General features: G+C 39.6%; 1 protein-coding gene across 1 annotated transcript; it reads left to right on the forward strand.

The window, feature by feature from the left end:
• Positions 1-8404: 8404 nt before the first annotated feature.
• Positions 8405-18568, forward strand: LOC120203075 (PH, RCC1 and FYVE domains-containing protein 1-like). Its single transcript, XM_039203439.1, has 9 exons — positions 8405-8954; positions 12450-12536; positions 13006-13095; positions 13551-13631; positions 13741-13935; positions 14028-16154; positions 16326-16472; positions 17115-17500; positions 18055-18568. The coding sequence occupies exons 1-9, from the start codon at positions 8886-8888 to the stop codon at positions 18185-18187; spliced, it is 3315 nt and encodes a 1104-aa protein (XP_039059370.1). The 5' UTR covers positions 8405-8885; the 3' UTR covers positions 18188-18568.
• Positions 18569-18690: the final 122 nt, after the last annotated feature.

The raw sequence follows: 18690 nt of genomic DNA on the forward strand, positions 1-18690 counted from the left end.
TGCATTCTCAAATCCACAAACTATCTACAATGGGTAAAATTTTTAAATACACACCAGCTTACGTGAGTACATTCTCAATCCACCTCCACACCCACTACCCAATTGAATACCCATCATCCATCCCTTATCTGTCTGTACTTGTTCATATCCAGCTAGCAACAACCTCACAGATTACATAAACGATAATCTTCAATTCTAAAAATGTTTATACCTTAACATTTAGTTAAATTACAAGTCACGTCCTATAAAATCTTAAGATTTACATAATAGTATCTGAAATTATGTCTAAATTAATAATGTTCCAGATTTTATATGGTGGATAGTTAGTGGGCCTGCACATGTGAGGCGGGCAGATGCGGAGCATGTAAGGTCTCAAACCCATCACCTACCCACTATCCACAGTCGGTATGACTTTTTACATCTACATCCACCTACTACTCACTAAACTTATACCCATCTCCTCCCTAATTAGAAAAGGTGCAATGTGAAATTCACGAAATTATACTCGTCTGTCATCCTAGGTATATATTATTTTTTACTAACGTGAAAATTATTTATTGTTTATTTAATTTTTTATTTCTACATTATTATTTGACTAATAAAATACTATTTGATCACTTTAAATTCCGGTAAGATTATCTTGTTATCTTTTATTACTCTATCACTTAATATTATATTGGTCAAATATAAACTAGTAATATATTGGTATAATGATAAGAAATACACATAACGTTTGATTAAATAGTCATTTTTGCCCCAATTTTATTTTTAGAGCATTTTGGCCCCAACATTTCATTTTAAGCAAAAAAGTTCTTTCGTTGATAGAAATCGTTGGTTAACAAACATGAAACACTCTAAACCATGGATCGTTTTACCTTAAAATGAAATGTTAAGGTTAAAATGCTCTCATACAAAAGAATAAGGGATTAAGTGACTACGTAGTCAAACATTAGGGGTCTTTTTAGACAAAAAAGTAAACTATTAGAAACTAAAATAATCATTTAATCAAATGTTAACGATATTTTTAATATAATACCTAATATATTAAAAAACTCATTATAAAAATATTGGTGGAAATTAACTCAAATAAATATAAACCATTACTTGAATGAAACCCAACTCAAGTCTCGGTTGATTTATTTATTTATTAAAAGAAAAATATATAGTTTCCAAAACATAAAGCACTCGTGATGGACCAATATTAGAGTATATTAGGGGGGGGGGGAATGAAGTGTCAGTGAAAGAAAAAAACGATGACAATGAAATGAGAGTATATTAGAGTTCTGGAAATGATAAATAATTTTACGAGCAAAAGATTTTTTTTCCGGTGTTTAAACGGAGTGTAATTTTTTATTGATAGTTTGAGCAATCACGATTGCAAGATGTGCATCCGTCGTCAATGGTTAAGAAAATTTCTGAATAGATATTACTCTTATAATCCTCCCAAACTATTAAAAAGTTTAGAGAATTATGAAAATATTTTTTGGGTAAATAATGCGTTTAGTATATAGATTATCCGTTTTGGTCCGTTTTAATACCTAAACTTTCAAAAAAAAATTAAAACATACATAAAATTTAGTTTTTATTTCATTTTAGTATCATACCGTTAAAAACTTTAGGTTTTTTTGGTTTCATTTTAGTATCCCATTCAAAATTTAACGTTAAGTTTTGAAAAAAATTCAAAGTTTAGGTACTAAAACGGACTAAACTGGTAGTTTAAGTACTAAATACGTTAAGTTTTTAATGATCGGGTACTAAAATGAAATGAAAACTAAATGTTAGGTATGATTTTGAAAAAGTTGAAAGTTTAGATACTAAAATAGATTAAAACTAATAATTTAAGTACTAAATACGTAGTTTACTCTATCTTTCCAAATAGCTTACATGAAGTAATTGTCACAGACCGCCAGCTCAAGACCGAGCCCAGTTCGTTCAAGGCTGCCAGAGACTATCTTTGCTACATATTGGGCCTTCTAGAAGACCCAGCAAAGCTGACCCATCCACCTTGGAGAGAGAAAAGGCATGATAATTATTTGAAATTATCTTAGAGATAATTCCCACTGATTATCCTTTAATTTAGAGTTGTAGATAGAGTAGGGCTCTTTTCTGACCGTTGATGTAATTTAATCTTAACCGTTGATTGTAGGGGGCTCCAACTATAAAATGAGGCTCACCCCCACCTCATTTACTCACTTCATATTGAGGAATACAAGTTCGCATTCACTCTAAACTCTCTCTTCTCCATTTGAACGCCAATCTCTTTATTTTTCCCATTTCCTTTATTTTCGCAATGTTCTAAGCATTCTTGCTTAGTGGAGGTTTAAGTTACTTAGCCGATTTTCAACGTTGAAAATGACTAAGGCCGCACGAGCTTGCTAGCAGCAATCTAGGCCCGTGACAAGTGGTATCAAAGCTTGTTTTTGCTAATTTTTGTTGGTTCGAGATGACACCACAACATGGCAAAGCGACGGGTTCCGATGGGAATGAAACTCGCAATGCTGGAAAAAAGAGAGCACCCTCGAAAGATGTTCTCACGTCCATCCAGGAGAATGTTACCAGGCTCGAGTATTCCATGACGGAAGCCAAGGTAATGCTGGACGTGCTGGAGTCCGTAGACCTTGAAAGGCTGGGATCGTTGGATCTCGATAAGCTGGAGTCCTTGGAGAGTATCAGGGAGGAGGTTCAGGATTCACTCAACGAGTTGGATGTGAAGGCAATTGATCGAGGTGATTCCTTAGAAGCCATGGTGGTGGCTTTAAGGAAGGAAGTTGAGGAACTCAAGAGCAAGGGTTCCGATTCTGAGGTGGTCGAGCTGAAGAGGGAGGTCGAGTTGTTCAAGACCGAGCTGCTGGTGTGCAAAGTTGCGTTCGGGAATAGTATAGCCACGGTTGCACCCAAAGCCTTGGGTGACATCCCTAAGCCGGAGAAGTTCAAAGGTACCAGGTCCACCCAGGATGTTGAGAATTTCCTTTGGGGGTTAGACCAGTACTTTACAACCACATGCATCACGGAGGATGCTAAGAAAGTAAGCATAGCTAGTGTTTATTTGTAAGATGTTGCCCTAATGTGGCGGCGACGCAGATGCAATGATGTGAAGGGTGGGAACGCTGCCATCGAGACATGGGCATAGTTCCAAGCTGAGTTCAAGGAACAGTTCTACCCGGAGTATGCTGAAGATGAGGCGCGGTCCAAGTTGAGGCGTCTCAAGCAAGAAGGGTCACTGAGGGAGCATGTTCGAAAGTTTGTCGAACTAATGCTCTAAGTCCCGAATTTGAGTGAAGAGGACAGGTTCTTCACCTTCATGGATGGGTTGAAACCATGGGCGAAGAACGAGCTAAGGCGACGTGGAGTTAAAGAGCTCTCGGTTGCCTTGACGACGACTGAGTCAATAATTGAGCTTTGCGTCAAGAAGGTGGACTCCAAACCAAAGCCGAAATTTTGAGGCAGCAGTGGTGATAGGGACAAGGCATCCAAATCCGACAAAGATTCGAGTGGCACTGGCAATCCATCGAATAGTAAGCACTCGGATAAGAAAGACAAACAAATTATCCAGTGTTACAACTACAAGGGCCAAGGGCATTTGGCGAGGGACTGTCCGCAGAAGAATAAACTCTCGGCCATCAAGGAGAAAGATGGGGAGGAGAGTGAGACTCTAAAGCTTGGCTCTATCCTTAGTACCATAGAGGTCAAGAGGGGTCGGAAGAAGAAGGGGTTGATGTTCGTTGACATCACCATTGTTGGCTAGAAATTGAGTGCACTAGTGGACACAGGTGCCTCAGAGTTGTTCATGTCAGAACTAGTTGCCAAGAGACTTGGTCTTCATGTCGAGAAGAAAAGTGGTTCTATCAAGACCGTCAATACCAAAGAGGTTCCGAGTCGCAAAGGGAATTAAGATAACCGTTGGAGGTTGGTCGGAAGGGAAGCCATCAAGGTGATTCCTCTTGATGACTTCGACTTCGTGCTTGGGTTAAGTTTCTTGGACCGAATCAATGCTTTCCCAGTACCTTTTGCCGATTGTTTGTGCATCTTGGATCCAAAGCAACAGTGCATTATTCTAGTGAGCTGAGGGCCCGGAGTAGGGGCCAAAGTTTTATCCGCAATTCAATTCTCGAAGGCAGTGTACAAGGAGGAACCAACATTCTTAGATGTCTTAGTGTGTGATGAGCTAGCCACGACCAAGAAAGTTCCCGACATGGTGAGCCACGTGTTGGCAAAATTCCAAGATGTGATGTCTGCCGAGTTACCTAAGAAGTTGCCTCCAAAGAGAGAGGTGGATCACAAGATTGAGCTTGTGCCGAATACAAAGACACCCGCTCGAGCCCCTTACCGAATGGTTCCACCCGAATTAGAGGAGATGCGTAGACAGTTGAAGGATCTCCTCGATGCCGGATACATCCGACTATCCAAGTCCCCCTATGGTGCCCCAGTATTGTTTCAGAAGAAGCACGATGGTTCTTTACGGATGTGCATCGATTACCGGGCTTTGAATAAGCTCACGGTGAAGAACAAGTACCCGATTCCTCTCATTGCGGACTTATTTGATCAGCTTGGTGGTGCAAGGTGATTCACCAAGTTGGATTTGAGATCGGGCTATTACCAAGTCAGGATAGCCGAGGGAGATGAACCGAAGATAGCCTGTGTGACTAGGTACGGTTCATATGAATACCTTGTGATGCCCTTTGGCCTCTCAAATGCTCCAGCCACTTTCTGCACCCTGATGAACAAGGTGTTGTAGCCTTTTCTGGATCGATTCGTTATTGTCTACCTCGACGACATCGTCATCTACAACAAGACGTTGGAGGAGCATGTTGAACACTTGAAGCAGGTGTTCCTGGTGTTGCGGGAGAATGAGCTCTTTGTAAAAGAATAGAAGTGCTCATTCGCCAAAACGGAGGTTCCTTTCCTTGGCCACATTAATGGAGATAGTAAGATCTGGATGGATAGGGACAAGGTTCGAGCCATTGACGAATGGCAAGTGCCAACCAATGTGACGGAGCTGAGATCATTCCTGGGGTTGGCTAACTATTACCGAAGGTTTATCAAAGGTTACTCAAAATTCACAGCCCCCTTAACCGAGTTATTGAAGAAAGAAGGCTTGGGATTGGGGCCCGAAGTATCAAAGTGCCTTTGACGAAATCAAGCTTGCTATGATAAGCGAACCAGTTTTGGTGTTGCCAGATCACACCAAGCCCTTTGAAGTATTCACCGATGCATCGGATGTTGCTATTGGTGGGGTCCTAATGCAAGAGGGACATCCGGTTGCTTATGAAAGCTGGAAGCTCAATGAGACCGAGAGGAGATACACGATCTATGAGAAAGAGATGATTGCGGTTGTCCACTGTTTGTGCACATGGCGACATTACTTGCTTGGGTCCAAGTTCATTGTGTTTACCGACAATGTTGCCAATAGTTACTTCTTAACCCATAATAAGTTGTCACTGACGCAGGCTCATTGGCAAGAGTTCCTTGCCGAGTTTGAATTGTCCTTGGGGCATAAACCAGGGAAAGTGAATTTTGTGACCGATGCCTTAAGCCGAAGGTGTGACATGGAGTTTGTGAGTTTGCCGACGGGACGGATGCAGGAGCGCATCAAAGAGGGGTTGTCACATGACCCGATAGCCCCTTCATTGATTGAGCTTGCCAAGGAGGGCAAGACTCGAAAGTTTTGGCTAGATGAAGGCTTGTTGTATGCTCGAGGACACCGCCTCTATGTGCCACAATTTGAAGGATTGCGAAAGGAGATAATGAGGGAATGCCATGATTCCAAGTAGACGGGACATCCGGGGATTCACCTGACTTTGGCCTTGATAGCAGAGCACTATTATTGGCCGCACATGGGCAATGATGTCGAGGCCTGTGTGAAGACCTGTCTTGTGTGCCAGCAAAATAAGATAGAGCAGAGGAGACCAGCTGGATTGTTGTATCCTCTGTCTATCCCCGAGAAACTATGGGAAAGCCTTTTCATGGATTTCATTGTCGATTTGCCTGTTTCTGACGAATTTTCTAGCATCATGGTCGTGGTGGATAGATTTTCCTAGTATGGGACCTTTATTCCAGCATCCAAAGTTTGTCCAGCCGAGGAGGCCGCTCGTCTTTTTCTCAAGTACGTGGTGAAGTACTGGGGTGTTCCAAAGATGATTATCAGTGATCGGGACACAAGGTTTACTGAGAGGTTTTGGAAGGAGTTGTTCAAATTGATGGGATCAAGCTTGAACTTTTCAGCAAGTGTTCATCCACAGACGGATGGGCAAACCGAGAGAGTGAATGCACTCGTAGAGACATACTTGAGGCACTATGTGAGTGCCACGCAACGTGACTGGCCAAAATTGTTGGATATAACCCAGTTTTCCTACAATTTGTAGATGAGTGAAGCGACCAATCAGATTCCATTTGAGATTATTACAGGGCAGCAACCGTTAACACCAAATGCGGTTGTGACCGGGTACCAAGGGCCGAATCCAACAACATACCAATTTGATAAGGAGTGGCAAGAAACACATGAACTAGCCCGAGCTTGTTTGTACAAGGCCGGGAAGCGGACCAAGAAGTGGGCGGATCGAAAGCGTCGAGACGTAAACTTTGAGGTTGATGATGTAGTCCTTGCCAAATTAAGTGGTATTTTGCGCAACCCATATCACAAAGGGCTTGTGCGAAGATACGAGGGGCCATTCAAAGTTTTGAAGCTAGTAGGTACCATGGCCTACAAATTGGAGTTACCTTCGACCATCAAAGCTCATCCTGTGTTCCATGTGAGTTTGTTGAAGCCATATCATCAGGATGAGGAGGAGCTAGATCGAGGCAAGTCACACCGAGCGCCAGTCAGGGTAAAGGTCTCATACGAGAGAGAAGTAGAAGCTATCCACGCAGAGAGAGTCGTTCATGGAGTGGGAAAACGACCAAGGCATGAATACTTTGTTCAGTGGAAAGGACTTCCAGAGAGTGAGGGTGGGAACCTTCCGAAGCCTTGTGGCAATTCCGAGATAAGATAGACCAGTTTCACTCTAGTCGCGCAACGAGGGAGTCGCTAGAACTAGTGGGAGAGAATGTCACAGACCGCCAGCCCAAGACCGAGCCCAATTCGTTCAAGGCTGCCAGAGACTATCTTTGCCACATATTGGGCCTTCTAGAAGACCCAGCAGAGCTGGCCTATCCACCTTGGAGAGAGAAAAAACATGATAATTATTTGAAATTATCTTAGAGATAATTCCCACTAATTATCCTTTATTTTAGAGTTGTAGATAGAGTAGGGCTCTTTTCTGACCGTTGATGTAATTTAATCTTAACCGTTGATTGTAGGGGGCTCCAACTATAAAATGAGGCTCACCCCCACCTCATTTACTCACTTCAGATTGAGGAATACAAGTTAGCATTCACTCTAAGCTCTCTCTTCTCCATTTGAGCACCCATCTCTTTATTTTTCCCATTTCCTTTGTTTTCGCAACGTTCTAAGTATTCTTGCTTAGTGGAGGTTTGGGTTACTTAGCCGATTTTCGACCTTGAAAACGACTAAGGCCGCACGAGCTTGCTAGCAGCAGTCTAGGCCAGTGACATAATCAAATAAACACATCCTTAGTAATATTGTATGGTAAAATTATCTTTTTGACCCTTCAATTTGATTACTTTAGTCATTTTAATCCTTAAAATTTATTGTAGTTTTTAATTATTGAACTTTTTATTATTATCAAATTAATCCAAACATGGTGAAACAACGATACCGTTTTATCCTTGTTAAAATGTTGGGGTAAACTATTTGTCCATTTCTATAAATATCGTTTTTGTTAAATTTCATTTAAATTTTTATGACATGCAGGGAAAATAAAAATTAATTAACGTTAATTTAATAATGTTATTATTCTCTACAGTAAAAAATTAATTAACAAAAAATTAAATAATAAAATATATCATTTTGACTCTAATAATTAAAAAAATAATTTAAATTTTTTTCTTGTTGAAATGGATAGTTGAAAATTCGAGAACAAAAAAAAAAAAAAAAATTAGAGAAAAGTGATTTGACTATCGATTTACAGTAATTTATTCCTGATAATCTTATATTTCTATTAATAATTTTACATTTCCATTTATAATATTATATTTTATAAATCAAACGCACCCTTAATATTTTTCCATTCCTTTTCTCGGCCACCAAACGGGAAAAACACGAGAAATAATAGAAAAATAAAAAGCAATTACTGGAAAACAGAAAAGTAAGAAGCAGATACTGTTAATCAAAGCAACATTTCCCATGAATTAATATTAATATTTTTTTGCTTGTATTTATATTTTAGCAATTAGCATTATCCCCGCTGTTATTTTCTTTCACTTTTCCGTTTCTTTCGCATTTTTTTATTCCCCTTCTCCCTCTATTCTACCACTCGTAATCAGATCATATTTTTACATTTTCTCAACACTTTCTCGTTTTGTATTCCTTTCCACTTCCCCCCCAGATTTTCTCTCCTTCCAAACACTTCCCTGCGTACATTTCCACCTTCATTCTCAATCGATTCTTTTTCTTTCATCCCCACCTTTTTGTTTGCTTGATCACTTTCACTACTGAAAACTTTATTCTGTCCGTATTACTGCCATTGGAATTCCGAAAGGGGTGTAAAAGAGTGAAGATTGGGGTTAGCGAAATTTTCTTGATGGTAGAAACCCGATTTTTTGGAGATTGGGTGGACTTTGAGATCTTGAAGTTAGGGCTCAGCTGTGGAGAGGAGCTAAAAGTGAAGGGTTATTTGGATGGAAGGGTTTGGTTTCGAAAATGGATGAGTTTATTTTGAACATTTCTTAAGGGAGTTCGTTTTTTCTTTACTTGTTTGGATCCTTGACTCTTTTGAGTGGGTTTAGGTGGTCAATTTGATTTGGTTTAGTAAAGTGTAGTTTCTTTTATGTCAAGAACGGACAGGATGTCTTCCGATCTTAGCAGAACCGGCCCCGTCGAAAGAGACATCGAGCAGGTTCTTTTTCCCCCTTTAGTTGCTGATTTTCCTTGTACTTCAATTACTGAATTTGATTTTGCTGTTTGTTTGATTGAATTTTTTTAGTTTTTTTCTCTCTCTTGCTGATTCCATGCCTTCAACTTGAGGATGTCTTAGTAGTAATTGAGACGTTTAACTGTTTTCCAGTGATGTGTATGGGTAAATTATGCTTAGTTGTGGGATCGAGTAGAGAAAATGGTAGCATATTCTTGTTGTAGCTTGTCTATGGTGAAGCCCCATTAGAAATTCTGAGCTTATTTTAACTGTAAGTTGCTTTTGCAAAGCTTCTACTGTTCGACTTTAGTAGTGCTAGTGAAGGGAGGGGGTGGGGGAATCAGCTGATCTTGTTATTGCGATGATTGAATGTTATTAGAATTCACCATTCGAATCACTATGAAACTAAAACCAGTCACGTGTCAAATGAATGGAATACCAAGCACTGTATGTTCTAGGAGTGATGAAATTTGTTGGCATTTTATTATGCGGCTACTTTACTTTCTGGACTCAAATCAAATTGAGTGCTGATACTTCTCTGCTGGTTATTGTTTTCTGTTTCACCATGAGTGATCATATCTTATTTGAATATTGTTATGAGGTTGCATTTAGGATATGTTAACAGCTTATGGCATTTTCTTGTTTTGTCTTCCATGAGTAATTTAATACTTCTGCAGATTATTTCTTCTTGGGTAGTTGAAATTTAAGTACTAAGTCAATGCTACGCAAATTGATAACTAGTAATAGATAAAGAAATGGAACGTATATAATTTCCATGTCACATCTATAGACACAAACCATCCTTTGTGAGAATCTTTTATTTGTCTCTGGATCCTTGGAGATCCTGATCTAAGCTCTCTGAAGTGTAGGCTGGAGGTAATTCTAATGTATGTATCTCTTTTTCAAGTTGAGATGGATAAATACATTGCTTAGATTTTGAGTATTGCTTGGTTGCTGAGCATTAATGTGGTGTTACATTAGTCAAGGCGGGAGTCGATCTGGAATTTGCTTTGGTCAAAGGGGATTTCCATAAGGCAAATTCCATAAGAGAGGTGGGCAAAAACACCCTTAGGTTGTTGACAGGGAAGGTCAAGGAACATAAAGAATCGTGGTGGTGGAACAACGAAGTCCAAACTAAGGTGAAGACAAAGCAAACTTGCTTCAAAGAGTTGCTACAATGTAATTGCGACGAAGAAAGATCGAGAGTTAAACAAAGATACAAGGAGGCAAAGCGGGAAGCCAAGAAAATAGTGGCTAAAGCAAAGGATAAGGCATACGAGGAAATGTACAAGAGATTAGACACCAAGGAAGAACAAAACGACATTTTAGGCTTGCAAAATTCAGGGAGAATAGGAAAAAGGATCTAGGTAGCATTAGGTTTATTAAGGATAACAATGATGTTCTTTTAGTGAAAGATCATGATATTAAGAGGGTTTGGGATAGTTACTTATTTGACTTATTTAATAACGGTGCCTCTCCCTGTAGAGATAGTAATGTTGATGGGTCAGCCGACCATCATACTACGACCAATGACTGCCATACTAACAGGATCGGGATTGAGGAAGTCAAAATAGCCCTCAGAAAGATGGGGAGGGACAAAGCTGTCGATCCAGATCAAATTTCTATCTCTGTGTGGTTGACCCTAGGAGAAGAGGGAGTTAAGTGGTTGACCAACATCTTTAATATTATTTTAGAGACTGCCAAGATGTCAGAGGAGTGGAGAGAGTCTACGGTGATACCAATCTATAAGAATAAAGGAGATCCCCAACGTTGTGGTAACTACAGAGGTATTAAACTATTCAGTCATACCATGAAGCTATGGGAAAGAGTGATAGAGGCTAGGTTGAGACAGGTTACTAGGGTTTCGGAAAATCAATTTGGCTTTATGCCAGGCAGGTCTACTACGGAGGCGATTCATCTACTTCGACGGCTTATAGAGAAATATAGGAAAAAATAGAGATCTTCACATGGCGTTCATTGACCTTGAGAAGGCGTATGATAGCGTACCATGCGATACGATCTGGAAGACCTTGGATACGAGACGGATCCCAACTGCTTATATCCGGGCGATTCGTGATATGTACTGTAGATCTACTACATACGTCAGGACTACAATTGGCGACACCTAGGCATTCCCGGTGGAAATCGGACTCCACCAGGGGTCGGCTCTTAGCCCTTACATCTTCGCCTTGATTATGGACAACATCTATGGGGCGACAGCAGACGGTGTTCCAGGGTGTATGCTTTTCGCTGACGACATTGTCCTAGTTACTGAAACAAAAAATGAGCTGAATAGTAGACTGGTTACCTGGAAGACTGCTTTGGAAGAAAAAGGTCTAAGGATCAATATTGAAAAGACAGAGTATTTATGTTCAAACTAAAGTGGGAACCAAAACGATGAAGATGTAGAAGTATGCGTCGAAGGACACGTTCTCCCCTCAAAGGATTGTTTCAAGTACCTAGGGTCTATGATACATAAAGATGGAGTGGGATGACACAATTTGAGAAAGCTGCTACTGGAGTCTTGTGTGACAAGAAGGTGCCTCTAAAACTTAAGGGAAAATTTTATAGAATGACAATAAGGCCAGCGTTGTTGTATGGATCAGAATGTTGGGCAATCAAGAAGGATCACGTAAGGAGGATGGAGGCCGCAGAAATGAGAATGCTTCGATAGACATGTGGTAGGACTCTGTGGGACATGACACCAAACTCTGCAATTAGGATGTCCTTGGGGGTGGTGCCTGTATTCGAAAAATTGAGAGAGGGAAGACTACGGTGGTTTGGGCATGTCCTTAGGCGACAACCGTCGGATGCGGTCAGGAGGGTAGAGTCGATTACAGTCGACAGTTCCAGAAGGAGAGGACGACCAAGGAGGAAGTGAGTAGACTGCTTGAGATCTGATTTGAAGGAATTAGCCCTTACCGAGGACATGACCTCTGATAGGAAAGTATGGAGACTTAAGACCAGGGTGACCGAGTAGTGTGGGTCACAATCATAGGGGTGCAGCATCTCTGTCTTCTTTTTAATTGCCTTTGTAGTAATTTCCATTGACCTCTACTTTTTATACGTTTATGTTATTGGAGTTTATTCCTTCTCATAGATTGTTATCGATGACTTCTATGTATCCTTCTCTGCATATGAAGACTGTTCAACTATGTATTTATTTATTTACACATGCATTGTACTTTATCTTTATTTTTAATTTTCTGACTGCCGGAGGTCTTACACGGAAGCTGCTCTTAACCTGGCTTTGGGAGCACCCTACTACCCTACCTCTCCCTTACCCCATTGCATATGAGAATATGGTTTTGTTGTTGTTGTATTATAAAGAGTTTTTTCTTTTCTTGAATAATATAATGATGCAGTGGATGTTTTCCTTAATTTGTCATTCTGCCACGTGTAAATTCATCTTGGGAGGTATAATTATGTCAAGTGTGCAAAATATGCCATAGTTAGCTTATTGGATACTCTTTACAACAGGCCATTACTGCTCTGAAGAAAGGGGCATACCTGCTGAAATACGGAAGAAGAGGAAAACCAAAATTTTGTCCCTTCCGCCTTTCAAATGTAAGTTTTGGCTCATTTTACAGTCACATGCTTGAAACTTTAATATGATTCTTTAAAACGTGTATCTGTTCTAAAGCATAATTTTCATTGTTTTCAGTCAGCCTCTATTGCGGATGTGAGTAATGTTTTACACATGCTGTTCAAGCCATGAAAAATCATGTGAAAAGTAAATTTAGCAATTGTATGTAATGAAATATGGAATGACAAGTATTCTAAAGAGGAGAATCAGGTTCAAAGATGCTGATAATTCGTTTATTCATAGTGCTAATCTGGATAGTTCAAGTTATTTTTATTTGAATACCAATAATTCTTATTCTGCATGATGATCCTTTATTCGTCTACAAATGCATGAAATAGCGTATGTGGATTGTAAAAGCCTGAGATGGAAGCTTGGATTGCAAATGCTTGTTTCAATTTAGCATTTTTCTTGTGCTTGAAGCCTAATTCTTCATTGTAATTCTCCTTTCAGGATGAGTCTGTTTTAATATGGTTCTCGGGGAAAGAGGAGAAACATCTTAAACTAAGTCATGTGTCCAGAATCATATCTGGGCAGCGCACTGTAAGTGGTTTTCTGTAGTGATGGTTTGTTTTCTGTGGCTACTTTTCCAAGAGGTTGGCAATATTTATAGAGTTAGTTACTTGCCTGATTAAGATTTAAAGGAGAAGTCTGTTTTTTGGTGATTTTTTTTAATCATTTTCCTTTTCTCTTCTATGCCTCCATGATTCATATTTTATACATCGACATTTATTTTTCATTAGGAAACTTGATTAGAAATTATGTAAACTTTACCCCAAACTGATGTAGAATTTATCACAATTGCATGAAATAGTGGGTAATGAGTTGTTGTAGGTCTATTTTGTGTGTATTATTTTTATTACAGTGGCTCCTATATATTCTTTTGTGGTAGTATTTTCTTCATCATTCGTGTCTTGTCTTCAGGACACTGACATTGTATTATTACAACTTTTTTTTTCATCTAGTACTGATTAAGAATGGTCTATTTGATCTCCCAGCCTATCTTTCAAAGATATCCTTGGCCCGAGAAAGAGTATCAATCTTTTTCACTTATATATAATGAGAGATCTCTGGATTTGGTAAGAATATGCCTCTTTGTAAGCATGACTTCTTGTCTATCTGATTGCACCTCTTTTCTTGTGCCATATCCAAACAGCTAAAAGTATTTATATTGTTATCATATATTAGATCTGCAAGGATAAAGATGAAGCTGAAGTCTGGTTTAGTGGTATAAAAACATTAATCTCTCGTTGCCACCAAAGAAAATGGAGGACAGAATCAAGAAGTAATGGCATTCCTTCTGAAGCAAGTAGTCCAAGAACATACACACGAAGAAGTTCACCTTTGAATTCTCCATTTGGCAGTAACAATAGCTTGCAGAAGGTATTTGCTTCAAACCCCCCCCCCTCCCCTGCAGAATCTGCTTTAACACTGCAAGATAATGATTTTAAGATGCTTTTTCTACTTAAATTCAGGATGGTAGGGATCACCTTGGCACCCATAGTCCGTATGAAAGTCCTCCGAAGAATGGTCTGGATAAGGCATTTTCAGATGTCTTATATGCAGTTCCTCCAAAAGGCTTCTTTCACCCAGATTCTGCTAGTGGTTCAATTCATTCTTTGTCTTCCACTGGATCAGATAGTGTACACGGTCACATGAAGACTATGACAATGGATGCTTTTAGGGTTAGTCTTTCAAGTGCTGTTAGTTCATCAAGTCAAGGGTCTGGTCATGATGATGGTGATGCCTTAGGTGATGTTTTCATTTGGGGTGAAGGCACTGGGGATGGTGTTTTGGGTGGTGGACTTCATAAAATTGACAATTCTGCTATTAAAATGGATTCATTATTGCCCAAGGCTTTAGAATCTGCAGTTGTTCTTGATGTCCAGAATATTGCCTGTGGTGGTCGACATGCTGCCTTGGTAACCAAGCAGGGGGAAGTTTTCTCCTGGGGAGAGGAATCTGGGGGTCGGCTTGGGCATGGTGTAGAATCTGATGTTTTGCATCCTAAGCTCATTGATGCCCTTAGTAATACTAACGTTGAGCTTGTAGCATGTGGTGAGCACCATACTTGTGCTGTAACACTTTCTGGTGATTTGTACACATGGGGTGATGGTACATGTAATTTTGGTCTTCTTGGTCATGGAAATGAAGTAAGTCATTGGGTGCCAAAACGACTGAATGGACCCTTGGAGGGCATACATGTCTCATCAATCTCTTGTGGCCCCTGGCATACAGCTGTAGTGACCTCTCCTGGTCAGGTGTTTACCTTTGGTGATGGAACATTTGGTGTTTTGGGTCATGGAGATCGGAATAGCGTGTCAATTCCAAGGGAAGTGGAATCCCTAAAGGGGCTCCGCACTGTGCGAGCAGCTTGTGGAGTGTGGCATACTGCTGCCATTGTTGAAGTCATGGTTGGAAATTCGAGTTCTAGCAACTGTTCCTCAGGGAAGTTGTTTACATGGGGAGATGGTGATAAAGGTCTTGGGCATGGTGATAAGGAATCAAAACTTGTTCCTACTTGTGTTGCTGCTCTTTTTGAACCAAATTTTTGTCAAGTTACTTGTGGACACGGTATGACAGTTGCCCTTGCAAGATCAGGGGATGTCTACACTATGGGAAGCTCTGTTTACGGGCAGCTGGGAAATCCTCAGGCTGATGGAAAGTTTCCTACCCGTGTTGAAGGAAAGCTTTCTAAGAGTTTCGTTGAGGAGATTTCTTGTGGTGCTTATCATGTTGCAGCTCTGACTTCCAGAACTGAAGTCTACACATGGGGGAAGGGAGCAAATGGTCGATTAGGTCACGGGGATGTTGATGATAGAAACACCCCTACTTTGTTAGAAGCACTGAAAGACAAGCAAGTTAAAAGTATCGTTTGTGGAACTAACTTCACTGCAGCAATCTGTCTCCATAAATGGGTTTCGGGCGTTGATCAGTCCATGTGTTCTGGTTGTCTCCTCCCCTTTAATTTCAAACGAAAACGTCACAATTGTTATAACTGTGGACTTGCCTTTTGTCACACATGTAGCAGTAAGAAATGTCTTAAGGCTTCCATGGCTCCAAATCCCAACAAACCTCATCGCGTATGCGACAATTGTTTTAATAATTTGAGGAAAGCTTCTGAAACTGAGGCATTATCACAATCTTCTGTAAGTAGTAGGGGAAGCTTAAATCATGGGACTATTGTATTTGTTGATAAAGATGATAAGTCAGATTCCAAAAATCGTGCACAACTTGCTTGGTTTTCGTCAATGGAATCCTTGAAGCAAGGAGAAAGTCGATCAAAGAGGAACAAGAAGCTAGAATTTAATAGTAGTCGAGTCTCACCAGTTCCAAATGGAGGATCCCAGTGGGGAGCCCTTAATATTGCCAAATCTTTTAATCCAGTATTTGGATCATCCAAGAAATTTTTTTCAGCTTCTGTTCCTGGATCAAGAATTGTTTCTCGTGCAACATCACCAATATCAAGGCGTCCTAGTCCTCCTCGGTCAACTACACCAACTCCAACTCTTGGGGGCCTCACTTCTCCTAAATTATTTGTTGATGATGCTAAGAGGACCAATGATAACCTTAGTCAAGAGATTTTCAGATTAAGAGCACAGGTATACTATCTCTTTTGCACTTCACAATGATAAAAATTAGGTGCTATGCTTTAATTTTTGCAGGATATTTACAGTGGGGAAGATTTAAGCTTGTTTCCTTTATTAAGCAAGTTTGTTTAACTTGCTTTACAGATTATGCAGTGCTTATACTTGTGTTACCAATCTGTACAGGTGGAGAATCTTACACGTAAAGCACAGCTTCAAGATGTTGAGCTGGAGAAAACAACGAAACAGCTCAAGGAGGCAATAACAATTGCAGAGGAGGAAACTGCAAAGTGCAAAGCAGCAAAAGAAGTTATCAAGTCACTTACTGCCCAAGTAAGATGGATTTGTGTTTTACTCCATGGATATTGTTTTCATAAAACTTTAACCCTATATCTATACCTTGCGATGTGTTACGAGTGATCATTACTTTGAATTTTGAACTATAATTTTTTGTCCTCTGTTGTTTACTTACCTGATCATGTCATTCCATAGTTTTTATACTCGGGTTTCCTCTCATATATATCCGAATGGGCCTAAAGTGGACAATATCTTGCAAGTCAGTGTGAGCCATGACTGAGCATGTCACAAGATCACAAGCATGCTCAAATTCAATTATACTACGCTTACCTTTCAAAAAAAAAAATACTACACCTTAGGTTGATTATATCGCTGTTGTGTTCTTTTAAGAAGTTAGAATCACAAAGCTATTCAATGGATAGCGATATAGATCATGGAATCATAATGGAGAACTACTTCTCATGTAGAATTTTTTCAGTTGCAGATTAAATGCTTTTGTATATTTAATGTATTAGCCTTGGTGCATACTGTTATTGGTGCATTACGAGTTTTTCCAGCCTATAGTTTAAATGCTTTCTAATTGCATCACTAGAGTCAGTCAAGTGATTGGTTGGACTTTCAATACTTTAATTATGTTTTTTTTTTACTGAGGTGGATTATTATTCATGTGTTGAACAGTTAAAGGATATGGCTGAAAGACTGCCTGTGGGAGCTGCACGGAGTATCAAATCACCTTCATTTACTTCGTTTGGCTCTAACCCTGCTTCCAGTGATGCCTCTAGTGTTTCAGTTGACAGATTGAATTGTCAAATAGCGTGCCAAGAACAAGATTCAAATGTATCAAACAACCAGTTGCTTTCTAATGGATCCAACACTACCAGTAACCGTAATTCTGGCCACAATAAACAAGACCATATTGAACCAGCAACAAAAAGTGGAGGTAGAACAAAAGAAGGTGAATCTCAAAATGAGAATGAATGGGTTGAGCAAGATGAACCTGGTGTGTATATAACACTTACTTCTCTACCAGGAGGTGCCAAGGATCTCAAGCGAGTTCGCTTTAGGTATGTTTTTCGTTACTCTCTTTGGCAATTCTAAATTTTGTAGATAAGATAATGGAAAATCAGGAGTAATTTGTTGGAGAGGACATTTCTGCGTGTAGCAAGCTAAATGAAGATGATAATTAAGAAAGCGTTCATAAACAGCCCAGTTTAGCCTGATATAAGGTCTTTCGTATGATTTAAACATGTGAAAAAATCAATTCAAACTCTTGCTTGGCTTTGACGAACGGCTAAGTAAGCATAAGCTTTGAGATGTACTTCTAAATGCATTGTTAAGTGCTAAGCTTGCAACCATATTTTGGGCCTCTGAACTAAGTTCACGTGTGTTAAATTAAGTGAAGATGACTGTTGACATGATTTACTTTAAAGCTATAACAATCCACTTTACACACTCCAAGAAATATTTAATGGCCTAAAAATAACCATTCCTGTTTAGATCACCCTTGATATGTGTGACTATTCGGTATGTGTGACTATTCGGTGTAACATATCGACTGTCAACGTTTGATATGGTAACATTGAAGAGAAATAAACGGTTTTTGAAATTTTAAATGCAGTAAGAAGCGGTTTAGCGAGAATCAAGCAGAACAATGGTGGGCAGAGAACAGAGCAAGAGTATACGAGCAATACAATGTCCGCATGTTAGACAAGTCTAGCGTTGGCATTGGGAGTGAGGACTTGGCTCATTAACACAGTGAGATAACCATATGTACATGTAATATTCTATTGCAAGATTTCAATCCCAATTATTCGGATGATCTCAGTTGATCAAATCATACTCGGCTTTCCATTGTTCATCAAGAGTTGAGGGAAGCAGAAATGGCAAAAGTAAAGATGAGAGTTTGGCTTGAGTTTTCTTTTATTTTTCCCCTCCTTTGATATATAAGTATATACACCCCTTTTGTGTTGTGTGGGAGGGATCGAGGGTGACAAATGTAAATTCTTAGTAGTTTGATGGCTCTGGTTGAAACCAGTAATGTAAATTCATATGCAAATGAATTCTGCGGGAGCAAGAAATTATACCCTTTTTCTTTTGATTTATATAATAATTTCAGTTGAGGTTTGTTAAAAGTTTATGCTATATAGTGCTTTTATGGGCTGAAATTCAGGATTATGAGTAGTTTCACTGATGAGACACAACCAGACTAACATTTCCATGATAACTGTCTTATTGCGGAAGGGATCTGAACAGT

This window comes from Hibiscus syriacus, unplaced genomic scaffold, assembly GCF_006381635.1.
Source record: "Hibiscus syriacus cultivar Baekdansim isolate YM2019G1 unplaced genomic scaffold, ASM638163v2 tig00000340_pilon, whole genome shotgun sequence".
Classification (NCBI taxonomy): Eukaryota; Viridiplantae; Streptophyta; class Magnoliopsida; order Malvales; family Malvaceae; genus Hibiscus; species Hibiscus syriacus.

Excerpts from the sequence above, each read along its gene's own strand:
- LOC120203075 (XM_039203439.1), top strand. The coding sequence starts at position 8,886 with ATGTCAAGAACGGACAGGATGTCTTCCGATCTTAGCAGAACCGGCCCC. Across the intron at positions 13,096-13,550 it reads TCATATCTGGGCAGCGCACT|CCTATCTTTCAAAGATATCC; the intron begins GTAAGTGGTTTT and ends TTGATCTCCCAG. Across the intron at positions 16,473-17,114 it reads TCAAGTCACTTACTGCCCAA|TTAAAGGATATGGCTGAAAG; the intron begins GTAAGATGGATT and ends TGTGTTGAACAG.